The sequence below is a fragment of the Neolamprologus brichardi genome, chromosome 19 (genome assembly GCF_056152115.1).
Source record: "Neolamprologus brichardi isolate AB-2024 chromosome 19, ASM5615211v1, whole genome shotgun sequence".
NCBI classification, from domain to species: Eukaryota; Metazoa; Chordata; class Actinopteri; order Cichliformes; family Cichlidae; genus Neolamprologus; species Neolamprologus brichardi.
The window spans coordinates 15,008,068-15,026,657 of NC_142122.1; the positions used below are offsets into that span (position 1 = coordinate 15,008,068).

At 41.2% G+C, this 18,590-nt stretch overlaps 1 protein-coding gene across 5 annotated transcripts in view; it reads left to right on the forward strand.

Moving 5' to 3' along the window:
- Positions 1-18,590, forward strand: part of qkia (QKI, KH domain containing, RNA binding a) — a 79,014-nt gene that overhangs the window by 35,426 nt on the left and 24,998 nt on the right. For all 5 annotated transcript variants that reach the window (XM_035910966.2, XM_006798491.3, XM_035910965.2 and 2 more), the window contains exons 3-4: positions 6,432-6,548; positions 14,887-15,030. In XM_035910966.2, coding sequence (XP_035766859.1) covers positions 6,432-6,548; positions 14,887-15,030 — 261 coding nt within the window. The remainder of the gene's footprint in view (positions 1-6,431; positions 6,549-14,886; positions 15,031-18,590) is intronic.

Below are 18,590 nucleotides of genomic sequence, written 5' to 3' on the forward strand. Positions count from 1 at the left end.
CTGGTGGTTTGAGCAGACAGAATGTCCTGGCCCTCTCTCTTTCACTGCGGAAAAATTGCCCGGCCAAACCAGCCAGGTCCCTGCACAGGGAAAGTCATTAAGCTTGCTCCCATGAGGGTGTCATCACTTATCATGCCAGCTCCTGATATCCTTCTGACCCCCTTAAGTCATTACGAGTCCTGGAAATGTACCGCCCCGCACCTCACCTCGACACACTGGTAGAGCGGCAGAGAGGAGGATTTTGATAACTATAGCTAGCCAGCCATGCATGATGCTGATAATTTGATGAACGGATGGTTTTCCAGTTAGCCGTTTGATAAGGAGGTAATTACAATAATAATTTAAGCAGCGAGAACTCTATTTGTTGTTGTCAGTTAAAACGACGAAGAGCAAAAGTATAAGCTATTAGACGTGCTTCCGTTACCGCACTAATGCCAGCTTGTGTAGCAGCAGCTTGTGCTTGCACACTTTGGGTGGATGGTGCCACGTGCTGCTTTGGCCCATCCGTCTGTGAATCATTAAGCTGACAGATATGGAGGGTGAAAAGTGAGAATCAAGGACAAAATGAAGCAGGTCGCCCACACCGGAATCAAAGACTGCACTGGGGATGTCGTGTCAGCTTGTATCAATAGTGCTACACTATCTGCATACATATACTAGATCACACTGATACAGGATTTTTGAGCAAATACTAATATCTATGCCTTTGACTTAAAAAAAAACAAAAAAACAGAGACAGCTGGCAAGACCTGTCCTGTTTGGACTCTGGCTCAGGTAATAGAGCGTTTCGTCTAACAATCGTAAGGTCAGTGGTTTGATCCCAGAGTGTCCAAGTCACCCCTGATGGTCCATCAGTTTGCATGTGTGCGATAACTGGAAAGCACTTGAAGGCACTGAAAAAAGCACTGTATCAATGTGTGGGAGAAAATCACTTTTAATGCTTGAAGAGTGCTGTGTAAGTACCAGGATTTTACTGCTGAGCAAAAATCTTGGATGTAAATATCGACTATACTAATTTGATATCTGTGTCAGTACCAACATTATTTGTTTTATTAATTTTTTTTGAAAGATAATCTCCTGAAGGAATCAACAATTTATTGGAAATAGCTCATAATGAGAGACACTGCTGGGAGATCTAATACGCCAGGATAAATGCTGGATATCAACATCAACATTACCGAAAACTTAACAGGAAGTTGTTGCATCCCAGGGTGTTGCTAGAAGCAGATCAGGCTATGAATGTGTATGACTAGCTGTTATCAGTTACATGGTTGGCTGTCATATTATGAATCAGTACAAGTGAGTAAAGAAGCTGATGGCTAATCAGCTGATGCAAGTGTGATTTCACAGCTTTACCTGAATTTGCATAATTCTGTTAAACTGAATGGATATTGGTGAGATGTAACTAACCGGCATCAAGTTTTCCTGAGAAAGCTAGCATCACACGAATAACAGTAATCCACATCTTTCTCAGTCTTCTATTGATTCACTGTGATTATGCAACGTTTAACCATAGGGGTGAGGCTGAATGTAACTGAGCATGTTTCTACTTGTTTATTTTTTATCCCAGCTTCTTGTTTATCTAAAGGGTTACAAACTTTGCTCCCTGCTTTCTTTACTCACATCTTCCAAACTTTGAGCCAATATCAGTCTTTATGCTTTCCATCTCTCCGTCCTCACTCGTCTGTATTTCCACCCTGCCTGCAACCCCGAAATAAACCCAAACAGAATTATCAAAGGAGCTATGGATTAGGCACTAAATGCTGGGTGTGCTGAATAGAGAGCTTTGAAGTCTGTAGGGCTTTGAGGCGTAAATGTCACCACTGGAATCTAAGTCTAATTTTCACTCCTTCATCAGCCTATGGCCTTGTGTCCCCTGTCCCTCCCGAACATCAGGTATGCAGGTTTCAGTAGTTTATACACCCGTCTGCTCCATTTCATATTCCTTCTATAGTGTTTATTGGCAGGGGTAGGGATCAGGCACTAGTGTGAAGGTAAATATGATGGATTATTTCAGTGACGCAACACTAGAGATAAAGATAAATGAGTGACTAAAAGCAGGGAGGTTGTCTGTGATTAAATGAAAGACCTGTCCACTACACGGGTGGGGGTCACAGATAAGCAAAGGAAACGCCAAGGTCCTGTTTACTTGGACAAAGAGGAAAAGGAAGCCCGCAGAGTTTCCAGAAGCTATGAATGGATACAGAAGGGAGGATATGGAAACAAAAGGGATGCATTTTACCAACTAAGCAGGCTGGTAACCTCTGTAAAGCCTCCATAAACTGTTACGTTGGAGAAATGAGACAAAATGTATCTTGGGTTGGAGGAAATGGGACTTTTGCAATAAATGGTGGGTATCATTGTTTCGCAATAATGCTTTCAGACTTTGAGGGAGGTTTAGAATAAAGTAAGTGAAAAGATGGGGAGAGATGATGGTGCCTGGTGTAACCAGGTTCCTCCTTTCCATGATGCATTGCACTGAATGAACTATTCCTCATTTCCATAAGCCCAGCAAGGCTGGTTAATAAGTGATTGGTATTCTGCTCCTAGCCTGGCCCGGCTCTTCGATAAGCCTTCCACGCACACAGTCAGAACCCTCAGCATGATCTCATTTCCTGTCTCCCCACCACCACAAACAAACGCCGTCAAAGGCACAATTGTTCTGCTTCTGTGAGCATTGTTGGTGGAACTGCTGTTTTTTCTCAGTAGTTCACACAAAACCAGAATGCCCGTGCACATAAACCCGTGCAGCTCTGTATGCCGAGGGTGTCTGCAAGAGTTCACCCCATACATTGTGTCACACACGCTCACAAACACACAGTGACAGAGACGTAGATGCACACACCATAACCCGCCTGTGGAGTAGCGATAACTGGGACTAAACAAAGGCCCTTTAATGTCAGTGTAAGCTTTTGTCCTGGAGGGGGCTTTGTGAGTATGAATGTGTGCGCATCTGTATGTCTTTGTGTTTACACATGAGCTATGTGTGAATACTGTATATGTTTGTATTTGTATTTTGTTGTTTGGGGTTTTTTTTGGGGGGGGGGGGGGGGGGGGGGGAACTTTGAGAAAACTCAGATAACGTGACACTGAACTCAAGAACTGAAGAGAAGACTTTGTCCTCTAAGGGTTCCATTGCAATTTTCTACTACTGTAAATAATCGAGCCCAAACCCCCCTCCTTTTTCTTTTTAGTGAGGAAAATCATAGATCTGTTGACAATAATCAATAATAAAGCTCTGGAAGTCCAGACAAGAAAAATGATGGCTCCCAGATGTTTTTTAAGTCTGCAGAAGCACAGAGTTGATTTAACAGCAGGAAGACAGAAAATGAAAGCTAGCTTGATAGTTTAGCAGGCCCGGGTGAAGACTGGATAGTGCATTTGGCAGTCAGGGCACGGTATCCGTCCTTCTCCCCTGTCTGGCTGTACTGAGTGTAGTTCCTGGCAGAGTCGATGGCCCTGTACCCTTCTGATAACTCACCCGCTTGGCTGTTCATTGTCTCTACATTCCAGTGGCTGAAAATGGAGGTCGCTTTTTTGTAAAAGCATATCAACATCCATGAAAAGAGTGTCAAACCCTCACTGCAGACCAGGGAGCAAAGCGAGCCATCCACTACAATTAAAATGCTGAGCTTTATTCTATTACTGAGTAAATGTGGCTTCACTCTTTACAGCAGTGTTACATTTCAAATCAAATTTCAAGTTTAACTATGATGAGTGGCTGCTTTGTTGAAATGATCGCGTAGTCACGCAAAAAACTGAGGTGTACTGCCAGCTTAACAAATATATATATTTTTGAAACTTGCAGGAAGAAATGTGAAGTGTGCAAGCAATATATGGACATGTGAGACAAAGCCAGACGAGGCACGTGGCGTTTAAATAGCTGTGCAGAGTGCTCGCTGGGTTTTCTGCTTTTCCACCAGTCTTACTCAGCTGTACACAGGAACCCCTGCAACACAATAGAGACAGCACCATCGCAAGAGGGCCTGGGGCCATAACAGTCCGCACACTTCTTTTATCTGCAAGGACCCGTCAGATGGAGTTGAGTAGTTAGCTTGTCTACCTGCACAGTGTGAAAAATGCGAGAATGTGCCGGTGCTGGCCTTTCTTACTCATAATCATTTCCCAAGTAGTGGTAAAACAAGATGTGGCATCATCTCTAACTTTTTCCTTTCTTTATTTCTTCCTGCTTTCCTCCTTCGTATCACTGCTCTCCGACAAACACAGCATAATCATGTTCACATTGTACACCTCTGCTGTAAAAAGGCGAGTGGTTCGACTAGTTGCCACCTCAGAGTTTTAATCAGATATTCTCCTACCCCCTTCTATAATCCGATGATTCAAGCTTGCTGTGTAATTCATCTACTATATGTATTTAATATATTCACAATGACTAAATCTGTCAGTTTTGGGACTGATGGGTTATATTGTAGGTTTTAAGGCCAATGGGAGCTGTCACATGTCATATCTGTACAGAAATCTACGTATACCTTTAGATTTTTTTCTTTCTCTTTAACCTTGTATTTGCTAATTTGATAGCAAGCATTTTTCAAATATGTCACCACTGTTGTTAGCAGAGTGTAACACACATCACTGTAGCTTGAGTTTAGTGGGTTAGAAACGGTGTGTTTGTGTGGTATGTGTAGGAGTACCACAGTATTCAGGGTTCACCCTCGTCTGCAGCGGGAGCTGTGATGCAGACAGACAGCTCTCTCTTCTGTGCTTCTCGAGGCTGTGCATGCATGTGTGTGTTTACGTACAAGTCAGAAGCAGGCCACCATACCTCGTTGGTGGCTGACCTCCGAGGACAGGTGTCCTTACATCCTTCAGCTGGCACACGCACACACACAAATGTAGCCCCTGTGCCAGTTTCCTGCATTCGAGTTAACCAAACAGACAGTTGCCTTGTGACAGAGAAAAGCACGCTTGCAGCCTGTGTAGCAGCACGCCAGGATCGTCTGTGGGAGACTCCAGTCACAGGGTGTATCTTTCCTGTTAGAGACAGGCCAGGGATGCAGGCAAAACCCACCGACAGGGACTAGAAAAACAAAAGGCCCGGAGTTTTCGATTGTCCTCAGTAGCATTTATGTTGTTTAGGGGAAATACTGGCAACATCACATTAAATTTGTAATCCCTCTGTAATTAAATGTGACTCCTCTGATAGCCTTTTGGATTTTGCAGAGGCACTGGTGCGGTGGCGTGCGTAAGCAGATGTGACTGCGTTTTAAGAATTTAATGCTGTGGTGTCACAGCTCATTGCGACAGCCCAAGAGACGAATAGTTGTGCTTCTGATTGTCAAGGAAAGCTTTCCGCTATGGCAGTGAGCATTTTCAGGTAGAAAAAGAAGGGGGGAGGGGGCATCTCTTACCTGGCATGCTCTCCACCAGCCGTTGCATACGTTATTGAAACCTGGGTGGTTTGTTTACCTTTTTATACATCACTGTGCTCCTCCTTACCCTCTGTTTTTGTTCTGGCTGAAAATTGATTTGGATTATTCCAACATGTTTTCTCTTTATCCTGTTGGAAACCAGTTTCGTGTCAAGAGGATTATGTTGGCAAATTTGTTTCCTTGTGGTACAAAGCTCCACAGCCACTCACCAGTGAAAGGGGGGCCATGATAATAAAATTGTGTCAAAACACACTGCCATACTTCACAAACCCTAGCACACTTTCCACCTCAATTTCCCTTGTTCCTTTTCCACCATGCCCACCCAGACTACACCCTGTGTAGTTAATATTTTATTTTTTGTTTGAGATCATTTTGACATCTATTGGGGCAAGCCAACCTTACTGTCGTCTGTGATTGTGCTCTCATTGTGGTGAAGGGACAAAAAATACAACCAGCAGCTATTTTAGCACAGTTTCCAGTCAAATAGGTGGGGAAAAAAAAACTACAAAGAGGAACTGTGTCTGCTGGTTACCAACTTTTCCTTTCCTACATTTAGCAGACAGCAGATTGTTTGTGTCAGACAAGGGGAAAAAATCTATTTTGGGGTTAAGCATGGCCTGGTAGATCACAGAAAACACATGATGGACGGCACCTGCACGCGTACTCGCTTACGTGAAGTGGACATTACACTGCATAGGGAACTGGCAGGGTGGGGTCAATTTAATATCCTGTCAGACTGATATGGATATTTGTGTTCTCAGACACAAATCCTCCAGTGTTGTTGTCGAGAAAAGTTCAGTGCTGTAGTGCAGGTGTGAAAATGGCTCCTGAAAGGCTGAAAGAGGGTAGTTTTGGCTGTGCGTGTAGTCTTTGTAGCAGAGGCGTGATATCCAACAAAGCTGAGGTCATGCTTTTTGAAAGCTCATGGAAACTGCTTATTGCTTATGAAGGGTTTTTCTGAGGTAAATAAAATGTAAATTTTTTCTGTCTTTTATGTGTCTGTATATAGACTCACAAGGTTTTCTCTCTCTCTATCTGCAGTATAACTTTGTGGGGAGAATCCTTGGCCCGCGGGGACTCACAGCCAAACAGTTGGAAGCAGAAACAGGATGCAAAATCATGGTGCGAGGAAAAAGCTCCATGAGAGACAAAAAGAAGGTAAGATCATCAGTGGCAGTGTGCCTGGTATATACAAGAGGAAAACTCATATTTTTTAATTTTCACACAATATTGCGAAAGTTTCTGGGCCAGTGGTCACACAAAAAGCTTCCCACTGGTCTTGAAGAAACATGAAGCAGACACGCGCTTAGCTAATGCCCAGTGGCTGCATCCTGATATCTGATAGTGCTGTTTGCAAAACGCTGCGCAGTGGAAAGTATTGAAGCCAGTAGTAAACCAGTCGGCCAAGGCCAGGAGCAGCCACTATTTCTGGATATACCGAGCTGACTTTGGAGACATATAAGGTCTCTGCATATCCACAAAGGAATGAAGTTATGCAAAACAATGACACCTTTTGCATTATTTTATTTACAAACTGTGCTCTTTAGGTAAATAAAATGAAATGATGTGAAACATCACAGTCATAAAAGGCCTGGAGTATTGATTTTGTCTCTCTGTGCGAGTGACATGGACACGATTACTCCAACGAGTCGACGTAGGATTTTCAAATTGATATACCATAGGTGTGTGTCCTAAAAATCTCAGACCCGGTCAAAGTCAGACGCCAAGTTTGCTATCATATCCTATCATAACACAATCCCAAAGTATGGCTGACAACAAGACAACAGCAACAAAAATGCACCCTGAAGGAAGATTTCAAGTCTGTCAGATCAGGTTTAGTGATGCACTTAAAATAAGAATAGTTTATTAATCCCTGAGGGAATTGTGTGGAAGTTAATATAAGGACAAATTGACAGTTTTAAGATGTGTTGTTTCAATTAACTGTGCAAATTTTGCCCAGCTGCCTCAAAGCCTCCTATAAAGGCTGCTTTTGACTGTATTTAATTAACTAAATTAATTAAATTTTTAAATGTTCCTTTTCTTTGTGTTCCCAATTGCTCATCATCATATCGGTGACTCTTTAGGTACACCTTGCTAGTACCAGATCAAGCCCGCTTTTGCTTCAGTAACAAGGCACTTTTACCCAGAGAACTGCCTCTCACTTTGTATTTTGTCTTTTTCTGAGCAATTTCTGTAAACACTAGAGATTGCTATGTGGGGAAATCCCACAGATCAACAGTAGATCAACAGTTTCTGAAATACTCACACCAGCCTGTCTTGACAACAACAAACATTCCAGTTTCAAAGTCACTTAAATCACCTTTCTTCCCCATTCTGGTGTTCACTTTGAACTTCACCATGTTGTCTTGACCCAACTAAATATTTTGAGCTGCTGCCATGTGATTGGCTGGTTAGATATTTGGCTTAACAAGCAGTTATACAGGTGTACTTAAAAAAGTGACTAGTGCATTGACACAGTGTGATGAAAGCAGCTGTAATTTAACAGTTACAGAAATGTCTTTTGTCCATGTCCAAATACTTACCTTTCTCCTACATAAAAACAAAAAAGTCCAACAGTTACAAAATAGTCCAATAGATCATACAGATTCCAGCTGAGTCATATGTTAGAGGATCCAGTTTGCTGCTGGCCCAGTGTTTTTGCTCCACTTTCTTTCTTTTTTTCTCTTTTTTATGGCTTCTTTCATTTGTATTTTAATTTCTATCTTTCCTTCTCATTTCCATTTGAGTAAGTTCATTATCACAGAACAAGATGGAGATGCTCAGCTGCGGCGTCTTCTTTGGAATTAGATCCCGAAGTTGTTTAATGGGACCGACCATGCTCACACATGTACCAGCCCACACATCCTTTTGTTTTAGCTCATTACGTGAATCCATGATTGCCTCCCTTATTTCTTACTGTGTTAAAAGTTAATGACGTGTGCCAGTTTGTTTTGTGTGTGTGTGATGCTGTGATGGGACCTGTCAAGGCAAATATTACACACTTAAGCAAGCAAGATCATTTCTCCACTTGATATTTAGAAATTAAATGATCTCATGTTCAAAATGCTTCATAAATGGTCCTGAATACTGTGTATATATGGAAAATCTGAGTAAATGAGGAAAAGGTTTTGTTTCCTCCCCCAAATCCATTATAATAATTTTTTTTTTTTTAATTTCTTTTCTCTCTTTTTTCCCTAGTATTGTGCTTTGATTTTAACATACACCCATGTAGGACTACAAAAAAATCATTATTTAAGAGGAGTACTTATCGAGACTAAAAACATTATACATTTGTGGAATTTAAAAATGTTTAACTGTGGATTTCCTTGAACTTTAAATTTAATTAAACTGAACAACAAATAAGTGAATGGAAAAGAAATTAAATGGTAGGGTTACAGGATTGTTTTAATGGAAGTTGAGCTCGCTAGTCTCCACTTCTGGAGTTTGCTGATATAGTCTCACCTTTGTTGAGGAAAAAGCATTTGCTGGACTCATAAAAAGAGACAAAACCAGAACACCAAAATTGATTGCAGCACAATAAATCCCTATCTCGAATGTCTTTTTTTAAACAAAATTATAACTGAAGATTTAATTACATTAATCACTCAACACTCCACTAATGTTGTTTTTTTTCACCATTAATGTTGCGTTACAGTGCGTAATGAGGAAAACGCCTAATAATGTGACTGTTTCTGGATCCATAAATCATAATAGATACTATGAGATTTGTTTACAGGACCCCAAAAGCTTTGAAGCGTCTCATGGCTGTGGCTCAGCTGCAAATAAAGCTGCGTGAGGAGCTCCCAGTCACTGCATTCTCAACCTCAGTATTTTCAGCTTGATGCCCCGTGGCAGAAGAGGATGCCACGGCAGCAGCTTAGCCAGTGTGTTTATTCAGGATCCATTAGCAGCAGCATTTTTATGCTCTCAATAATTCAGCTGGTTACTCCCTCTTGGGTCGCACTGCCTGACAGGGAGTCAGTTCACTGGAGCTATGGAATGGGAAAGAAAAGTAAAGAACAATAGTGAGAGAAGAAAAGCAGAAAATAAAATAAGAGGGAAAGAAGCAGGTGAAGAGAAAAATAGGGTAGACGGATGGATGACGAGTGATGGAGATTTTTGTAATCCTGAACATCTAATCACACCAGATTATAATTATTTGTTGTATATTTATGTAACAACACATATCATGTTTTGTTTTAGGCTGCCTGACATAAATTTACTTTGCATTGCAGTCTTCTTTTGTTTGCTGTAGTATTTGCTTTCCAAGCACAGTATTTAAGCATAGTTAACAAATGTCTTTTGTCTAATGGTGCAGTATTGGGTTATTTAGACTAGAATATCTGAAGTAGAAATTGAAACATGTTGGACAAGATGGAAAAATCAAGTGATTTTTATGAATTTTCCCTAGAACAGCTGAATTTCTTGCCCCTGAGTAAATAATCGAGTGCAAACCGTTCTTTCTTAAATGTTAATTTTTTTTTTTAACGAAAAAAAAAAAAAGACACTAGAGAAAAATCTGTTTTGTGCCTCTGACCGAGTCACCATCGACATTTCCTCAGGACTGAGGCACAATATTTCTGTAATGACACACTCTTTGTCAAATGAGTTGCAGCACGGCCTGTGATGTAACGATTGCAGGCCTGCACACCGTAGTGTTGACGCTAAAATGATGTTGGCAGCCATAATGGACAGAGCCCAGCAGAAGTATATTTATCATTTATGGTTTGGCATGGTAGGCAAATACAGAATATGAAAATAGTGAACTTACTACAAATGTCTGTGTGTATGTGCAGGCATCTGAAATCCAGCGTAGGGTGAGACAGGGGAGTCTAACACATGAAAATAACTTGTGAGGTCTCTATAAGAGTGACTGGTACACGTAGATTTTTGCAACATCTCTGAATAGAGAAGTATGGTTGGAAAGATGAAAGATTTTCTGACACATTTGAGTAATTATTTTTCTGACAGCTAAAAAGGACTCTCTTTGCAGCCATATTCCAATCAGATTTTCACCTGACGTGGCAGCTTTGGTCTCTGTTTTCCACTCCCGCAGTCGCGCTTAATGCAAAACAGCAGCAAGAACAACTGCAATTAAATTACAGGTACACTGTATCGACCGCTGCACAGGCAGAAAAGGGATTTTCCTTCCCTTTTGCAAAACCTATTCCCTAATTCTATTTTGGCTGCTACATGGTGAAATTACGTAGATGGCTGTTTTATTTAGAGTCGCACTAAATGTCCTTTCAGACTTGCACTTGAAAAATGTTCTCTATCAAGTGAATTTGCTTTGATTTGTTTTTTTTGCTGATTGTCCCAAAACATAATGGCTAAAACTGTGCTATCAGCACGGTCACTGATGGAATAGAATCGGACTCCAATTTGAGCCATCAGCTTGTGCCAGCCCATAGACAGAGTCACACTACAGCTCCTGCATTTATTGCTTAAGAGTTAATATGTGACATTGGCAGTCAATACACTGAATTCCATTAGCCTGCTGGCTCTGCAGCAGACCTACTTGTTTTGTTTACATTTTAATTTATTTTTTTAGCTCCTCATCTTTGGATGCACTTCGATAGAGCCACAATAGCTTCTTTGTACTTAAGTCTTTAGAGTCCAGGTGTTACTTTAGTTGCCTTGGAGTTTTTCCTCTGCAAATGGCTTTAGGAGGTTAAAAGGTGACTGTCGTAGAAAAGGACTAAGGCAGTTATTTAGTGTTGTACATTTCTAAATTATATATAAAATCCAATTTCATTTGTGAACATTAATATTTGATTGTGGAAGAAGCACAGGCTGCCAGGCTGATTACACACCAGAAAAGCTGGTAGACATCGGGGCTGTGCCTCGGTTAACTTGGCACCATCCAACCGCAAAAGGGCACACTGTGAGAATAGCAGAGTATACATGCAGGTATTACGGATTCATGCTTTCAGTGCACAGATGCTGGTGCATGGAGAGAGAAAGCAGTGAATAATTTAGTCTACCTTAATTAGTTAATATTAATGGCTGGTTATTAGCAATGTTTACCTTAAGCTGAACAACTTAAGGGAAACAATGTCGAGTCAAAATATCTGCCTGCTTCTTTTCTCTCATTTTATATTTATAGCTCTAACTCTTTCAAGCTGTTTTTATGTTTTTGAATTTATACTTAATCACTGTAATGACCAACTGTTAACAATAGTTTAGTAACATTAGTTTAGTTGTTGTAGCTAATGGATAAAATACACCCTAAAAACAATATGTCCCATTGCTTAGAGCCTGTAGGGTCACTTGAGGCCTGGTTTGCAATACACTGACTGAAACCGAATACCTAATGGACATAAAGTGTTGCACAAAGTCACTTTGACTTTAAAATGAAATCAACATCCATATGGTATTGATGGCTGAGAGAATGATTTGTACTCACTGCAATCTGAAAAGCCTTATTTGTAACAGAGTTGTGTTGCGGGCTGTTTTTGGTCTGTTTTGAGCACCCTTAATGTGATTGGCATTGAGCAGAGGGTGCAGCTACACTTGCCGTATTACCCAGTAATTCATGTCTTTGTTTCTCTGTGATAGCTGGCTATGTCCTTTATCCACAAAGATTTAAAGGTGACCTGTTTAGTAATGTCATGTTCAGTCTGTCATTTTTGATTTTGTTTATTGATAAGTTGAGTTTTTTTAACCACTGTCATCTACATTTTGGGGGTGGATATGTTGGTTTTCTGTGTTTATTCTGTAATCTGCTTCATTTTCATTTAATATGTAGTTATATCTTTTCCCCTCAGTGCTTACTGTTCTTCTCCAGCGTTGCTTATCTTCTCTTGTCCTTCCATGTCCTTGCAGCTCTCTGCTGCACCTGTTTGGCCTGCTTGCATTCAGCCTCAGTTGTTCTGACCTTAGTTGGGAAATCCTTTAGGATCAAAGGCAAATGGGCCGTTCAGAGTAGCAAAGGCAGAGTTGAAACAGTAGCTAGACTGTCAAATACCAACAAAATAACAATAAAATCGTGGCGCCGCATGGCCAAAGATTCTTTTGAGTGTACCTGACTGTAAAAAGTGACTACTCGGATCATGAAATAAGTTTAAAAAGCCTACGCTGAATCACGATTTTTAGGACAACCAAAAAAGGGATTGTCAAAAATATCAGTGCTGTATTTTTGTAACCTTTTAATATGTGGTGAGAATTGAGGCCTTAAGTTTTCTGAGAGGTGTGAAATGCAATGGGCTAACAGGTGCTGCACAGACGTTGGATGTTGGGCAACATAACTGACTAGCAGCCTTTCGCCTTGATCCTGTTCTTAGATGGTGTTTATAGATGCAATCCCCATGCTATTTTTTCATGCTACGTGCATTGCCAAAATCCATTGCCCTCCGGTACGTGGCTATTGCTGTGGCATTTGATGTTGGCCAGCGTGGACATTGTCTTCAAAGGCCTTCCCAATATTCCTGGTAGGTCTCCTCTTACCTCCCCCTCCAGCCTTCCTCCTGTTTGTCATGCTGTCACATTCTCTCAGAGGCACACAGTGACCTTGTTCTCAGGCAGTCATGCTGGTGTGAGATGTGTGGGTGTACGCATCCCCCCCCCCTCCCCCCTCCAGATATATTTGAATAAAATTCTTACCAAATCTGAATCTGTCCGAGCTTTGGTGGTCACACTTTGCACACATATGCGCACAAGCATGTGACCGACAAATCTTTTTTTGGTTCCAACTTGAGCAGGAGTCTGTCAGTGTAAATACTTTTATGTGTCAGCGATGTGTTTTCATACTGTGTACTGCATACAGTGGCAGCCCTTGTGGCCTTTCTGTCTTGTCCCCTCCAGAAAGTGCTGAGTCACGTTCCAGTCCCCATGTCCCCTAATAGGCCATAAGCAAACAGCCATGGAGAAATAATGGCCTGACTGCTGAAATCTAGCCCCCCAACAACCCTCCCACCCACACCCATGTGTGGAAAAGGGGAAAACGAGAGTGGAATATTGAACTTTCTTGTGTGTGTGCACGTGTGTGTGTCTGTGTGTTGTAAAGAGCAGTGCCATGGCAACAGCTCTCTGTGGAGTAGAAAGCAGGTGGGTGGCACTCAGCTCAAGCTCTTAGTACTGTGCGTGCGTGCGTGTGTGCGTGTGTGCGTGCGTGCTCCACCTCACTTTGAGGTGCTCGTTGAGTATATTGAAATCATGTCAGGTGGACCCCATGCAGAGCACTGCAATGCATTGTTTGTAATTAGACATCCTTGCAGCAGTTCGCTCACTACTCAGAAATGAGCCGTGATCTGGAGTTGAGGTGGTTTGTATGGGCGGGAGTAAACGATACAGTATTTATGAACAACAGCAGGAGAGTATGCAGCTGACTGCTCGAGACTCTGACCTCCTTTGGAAAAACATTTCTGATTTTACAATGCAGTCAGATTCATTTTCACTTTACACGTTTTGTCTTCACGAACTGAAACATTTGAGCATTATTATCCCTTTTTTCCCTTTTTGGTGCTATAATGTGGTGTCACACATCAAAATCTGAGGTTGTATCTTTTTCAGACAACCTAGACCTCAACTCCTCACCTCAAGGGGAAGTAGTCTGCTTTCAAACCACTGGCTTTCATGGTTGTACGCTGACATGCGATCCAACCTCAAAAGCTTTTTAGAGCGCTCTCAGTGTCTGCTCGCTAGATTTACTGTCAGCCGGGCAACAAGAAGAGGGAGGAAAGTAGCTATGCTAAATTGAAAATTGATCCCATTTTTTTTTTTTTTTTTTTTTTTTGCTGCAAATGTAGGATTTTTTTGTCTGTACATATATCCCATTTTACCTTTTTCACACGACTTGGGTATGACTGGGCTTTTCATGGAGGCAACTGAAAACATAAAGCTTCTCCAAACGTCAGTCTGCCAAATTTCAATTTTGAGCCTGCTTCCTATTAAACTGTGTTGAAAGGCTATCTAGCAGTGATGGCTGGTTTTGAATACAACCCATTTTTTCCTTTTAGGTGCTGCTATTGCTACAGTTTGGAACCCTGAGAGTGCTGTGCTGCTGCCTTTGTAGGAAGGAAAACGACTCCTTCATCGAACCTTTGTTGCCCTTACAGTGTATGTCAAAAAGTGTCAGAGGCAGATGCACACTCATGTACTTTCACATACTCTGAGCCCTAGCTATGTGTTATAATTTTATTCCAACAAGTGAAGTTGCTGCGGTTTAAAAAAAAAAAAAAAAATCCCCATCCATCTCTCTCTGATCCATCCATCCTTCACTGATATTAATTGCTGCAGGGCTAGCTGTCATCTTTGTCTCTGCGAAGCGAGGGATCTATTAAAGAAGGGTGTCCTTTCAAAGTTAAAGCTAAATAGCTGACTAAAGGGCCGGCCCTGTCATCCCGCCTCTCTTCACAGGGCCCCGTCGTCCTCTGTGTATGCCTGCCTCTCGCCTCCACTTTCTCTGATATGCCGTGTTACTGCACTGGTACTCTAACACACCCACACTGTCACATTCACTCACCGTCTCTCTCGCTCTTCCTATTTCTCTGTCCAGGAGGAGCAGAACAGAGGGAAGCCAAACTGGGAACACCTAAATGAAGACCTTCATGTCCTCATCACAGTGGAAGACACACAGGCTAGAGCAGAGATCAAGATGAGGAGAGCAGTGGAGGAGGTCAAGAAGCTCCTTGTACCTGCAGTAAGTACATACTGTCCACAAGCTTATACGTACACATTTTGTACTCAGCCTCTTGCCGGTCGGATGGATGTATGGATGGATGCAATGGTAGCAGCTTGTGGTTTAATGAGAGATTTAATGTTCTCCATTTGAGTTTCCCAGAAGATGAATGACTTATATTGACTCTAAATTTATGGTCCTATGAGAAGCTTTTGGTCAAAACAACAAGATTACCGACCTACATATGGCATACTACCTCTATCCCGCTGTTAGCATCCTGTTTACTTCCATATATAGTTGAGGAGAACAGGTTGGCTGTACCTCCAGCGGAGTGGAAAAACATAGCTAGCTGTACACACCTCCTGTGACTGCCACATTTCATCTCCGCTTCCCCTCTGCCAAGACTTCCTCTTACATGGTGCCACTGGTGATAGCTGCTGGTAGTGCTTTTGGCATGCAATGCATATTTTTGCTTTTAGCTGTGGTGACCAGGTGGGCAGGGCAGCTGAAGGCACAGGTTTACCACCAGGTGGCAATGCACAGGGTTGGAGGTCTGTGGAAATGGGGCCAACCAATATCAGCCCTACAAGGTTAAACAAAGTGTTACTTGCATTTGTAACCTTGTTAAGCCGCTGTCCTTCATGCATTCTATCGTGCTAATGCATAATTATTCCTACATGTGTGCTTCACATTTAGATTCTTTCGCCCGGGGAGGAACATACGCAACAAGGACAGCGTTTGTCCCAGTTGTAACTGTGTTACAATTACAAGCATGTAATGTTTGAGTGTCAGAGTTATGATGCATTCGATACCCCAAGAAAGTCAACATTTGTGGAAATGAGTTCAATAGTGGGAAAAAATTTGATCTGAACACATCAAAATAGGGGTTATAGGATTACGGGGATATTCAGATGCACACCAGTATGTTAATAAATTTATCAAAAAATAGCTGAACAAACTTCACTTCAGACTTATAAAATGAAAACCTGAATCCCAAGAGTTAAGTTGAAGTCACCTATTTAGCTCTAAGACCAACGTGTTTGAAACTTTATACAGAAATTCTCATGGGAAAGGCTCTCTGAATCCTGGTGTTGTATTAGGAAAAACAAGCGTAGACTATAAATTGCTATATTTTAATTCAAATGTTTACATGTGTCAGCTCAGGGTTATTAGTTATTTTATTGGGTCTGCCACATCAGGAAAGTAATTGTTAAAACAAATGGGGTTTACCTCTTTACCCCTTGAAGCTCCTTTCTGAGTGCGTTCTCTCATATTTCTGGTCTGCTTATAGAACAAAATGACTGGGTGTGCATCAGAAGTTAGTGAGGGTAATCTCCGCCTATGCAGCTATGCTTGAAAAGACCTGGAAACCATCCTAATGGTCGTCAAACCACATTTTTATTGATATATACTGAGGTGTCAAAACTCATCACGGGGGAGGGTGTAAAATGTTGTTTTATAGTGTAAAGAGTTAAAACAAATCCTTGTCATTGCATCATTCAAGGGCCGTGAACGGCATCTTTTCGTTTAGACCAGTTTAGAGCTTCACGTCTGCCACAGGAAGCGGCATCATGCATCTCCTGTCTTCTGTGATGTTTCTAACCTGTCTGTCAAAGCGGTATAAGGCCTTTTTGAGACAGTGTGGAAGGCGCTTTAATTCGTGCCATCTTGCCGGAATATTTCTTGTCTGTATTCGGCTTACTTGTCATTTGTTTAGGCGCCGACTGTTTTGAATACTGAAGTGTTTCACAGCTCCTCGGGGAACTGATATGACTTCACTGATACCACACTTAATTGATTTTTTTTTACCCTTATTGGTTGAATTCCCTTATTTTATTGTAGCAACAGTCAGTCAAAACTTAAAATGGATGCAGCGAGGGAAAAAAAAATGTTGTTTGAAGTCAAAGAGGAAAAAAAACGCTAAGCTCGCCTGTGTTGCACGGATATACCATGCAGTATTTACCCTTTTAACATGTGTGCTGCCTAGCTGAGAAGCAATAGTGTCTAATGGATTCCTGTTTTAAGCCCAAGTTGTGTAGACAGATGTTTCGGCATATTGCTGGTGTTTCCACCCGTACTTGAAATGATAATTTTAAAGCCATTAAAACTAGCACTGCTATCCTTTTTTCTCTCAAATGAAGCCATGCTTTGCACCGTTTCCTCCTTTTCATCTTGACTCCTTTTTGTTAGAAGTTTCCAACAAAGTAGATTCATGAGTTTCACAACATTGTTTTTGCAAGACTCAACAGTCAGAAAAACACGTTGGCATCAATAAAAAGAAAAAAGTAACCCAGGGAACATCCTACTCTGATGGATTGGACAATTTGGAACCGGTTCTCATTTCCTGACTTTAGTTTGGGGACTTGTAATTATGTACAGAGGATATTGAAAGACTTTTATATGCACAGTTGAAGATGAAGGCCATATCTGGAAGCTGCATTATTATAAGTAGAATGAGTCACTGGCACACGTGTCAACACGACACAGCAACACCTTTTAAGATAATGGCAGCTGCTCAATGTTAAAACTAATCCAAATCAAGTGCCATGAAAGAAAACTTTATCACTTTCCTAGAAATCTCTGTGCATTTTGCACCCTTACAAGTACATTAAACACAGTCTGTTAATTTGGTACCTGAACCACTGAGTGGGGTAAAGAGGTGTTCTTTTATTTCTCAAACACAAGAAAGCTTCTTGCTCTTTTGAGACACTAATGAAATCTCTTTGCTCATAAAGTTTCTCTCTTAATTTGAATAAGAGTTTTATGGATCTAATTAATGACCAGATGCAGTTCGCCAAAGGCTATTTTTCCTTCAGGCAAAGCATCTCTGTTCATTTAACCATAATGAAAAGTTATTTCCATTAGTTAGACATTAGATAGATAGTGTTTTTTCTGAACCTATCAAATTTGCATATAAATGTTCTGATTTCTCAGGATCCATGTGTCCTGTTTTTGCTTTGGAATATAATGAAATAAGGGAAGCACATTTTCCTCACATTCATATCTATTGAAAAATGCTAAAGCTTGTTCGGCTAAGACATATTTTTAGTTAATACTCTACTTTATATTGACGCAAGAAATAAACCAAGTTTGACTTTGTTATAGATTTTACTTACCACAGAGGACTCTGACTGGCCCCTGGGTTCAATATAATTGTCTGATGTTCCTAAATACTGGGGTAGTGCATTATCTACCCAATAATTCTTAAGGGCTCTGCATTTCTTTCTTTTCTTTTCTTCTGTTATTTCCTGCATCTGAATGCATACGTGTCGTGAGTATGTGTGGGACTGGGTGGCTGTAATGCCCTTTATCATGCTAAACTAAATTGGATTAAAGTATGGACACGCTGAGTATGCACAGTTCTAATGAAGGGCATCTCCTCTACGTTTGGAAGCGTAAAATCGCCTTTATTACATCGCACAGGACACAAAATGAGGTCATGCTTTTTATTCCCTTCCAAGGAAAGGGCTTTACTTGTCATTGACGAGGTCCCTGCTGCAGAAAGGAAGCAAAGAGGGGAGGATGCGGGATAACCAAAGGTTCTTCAAATCTGGCCTTAAATTGAAGTTAAAGGCTTTATA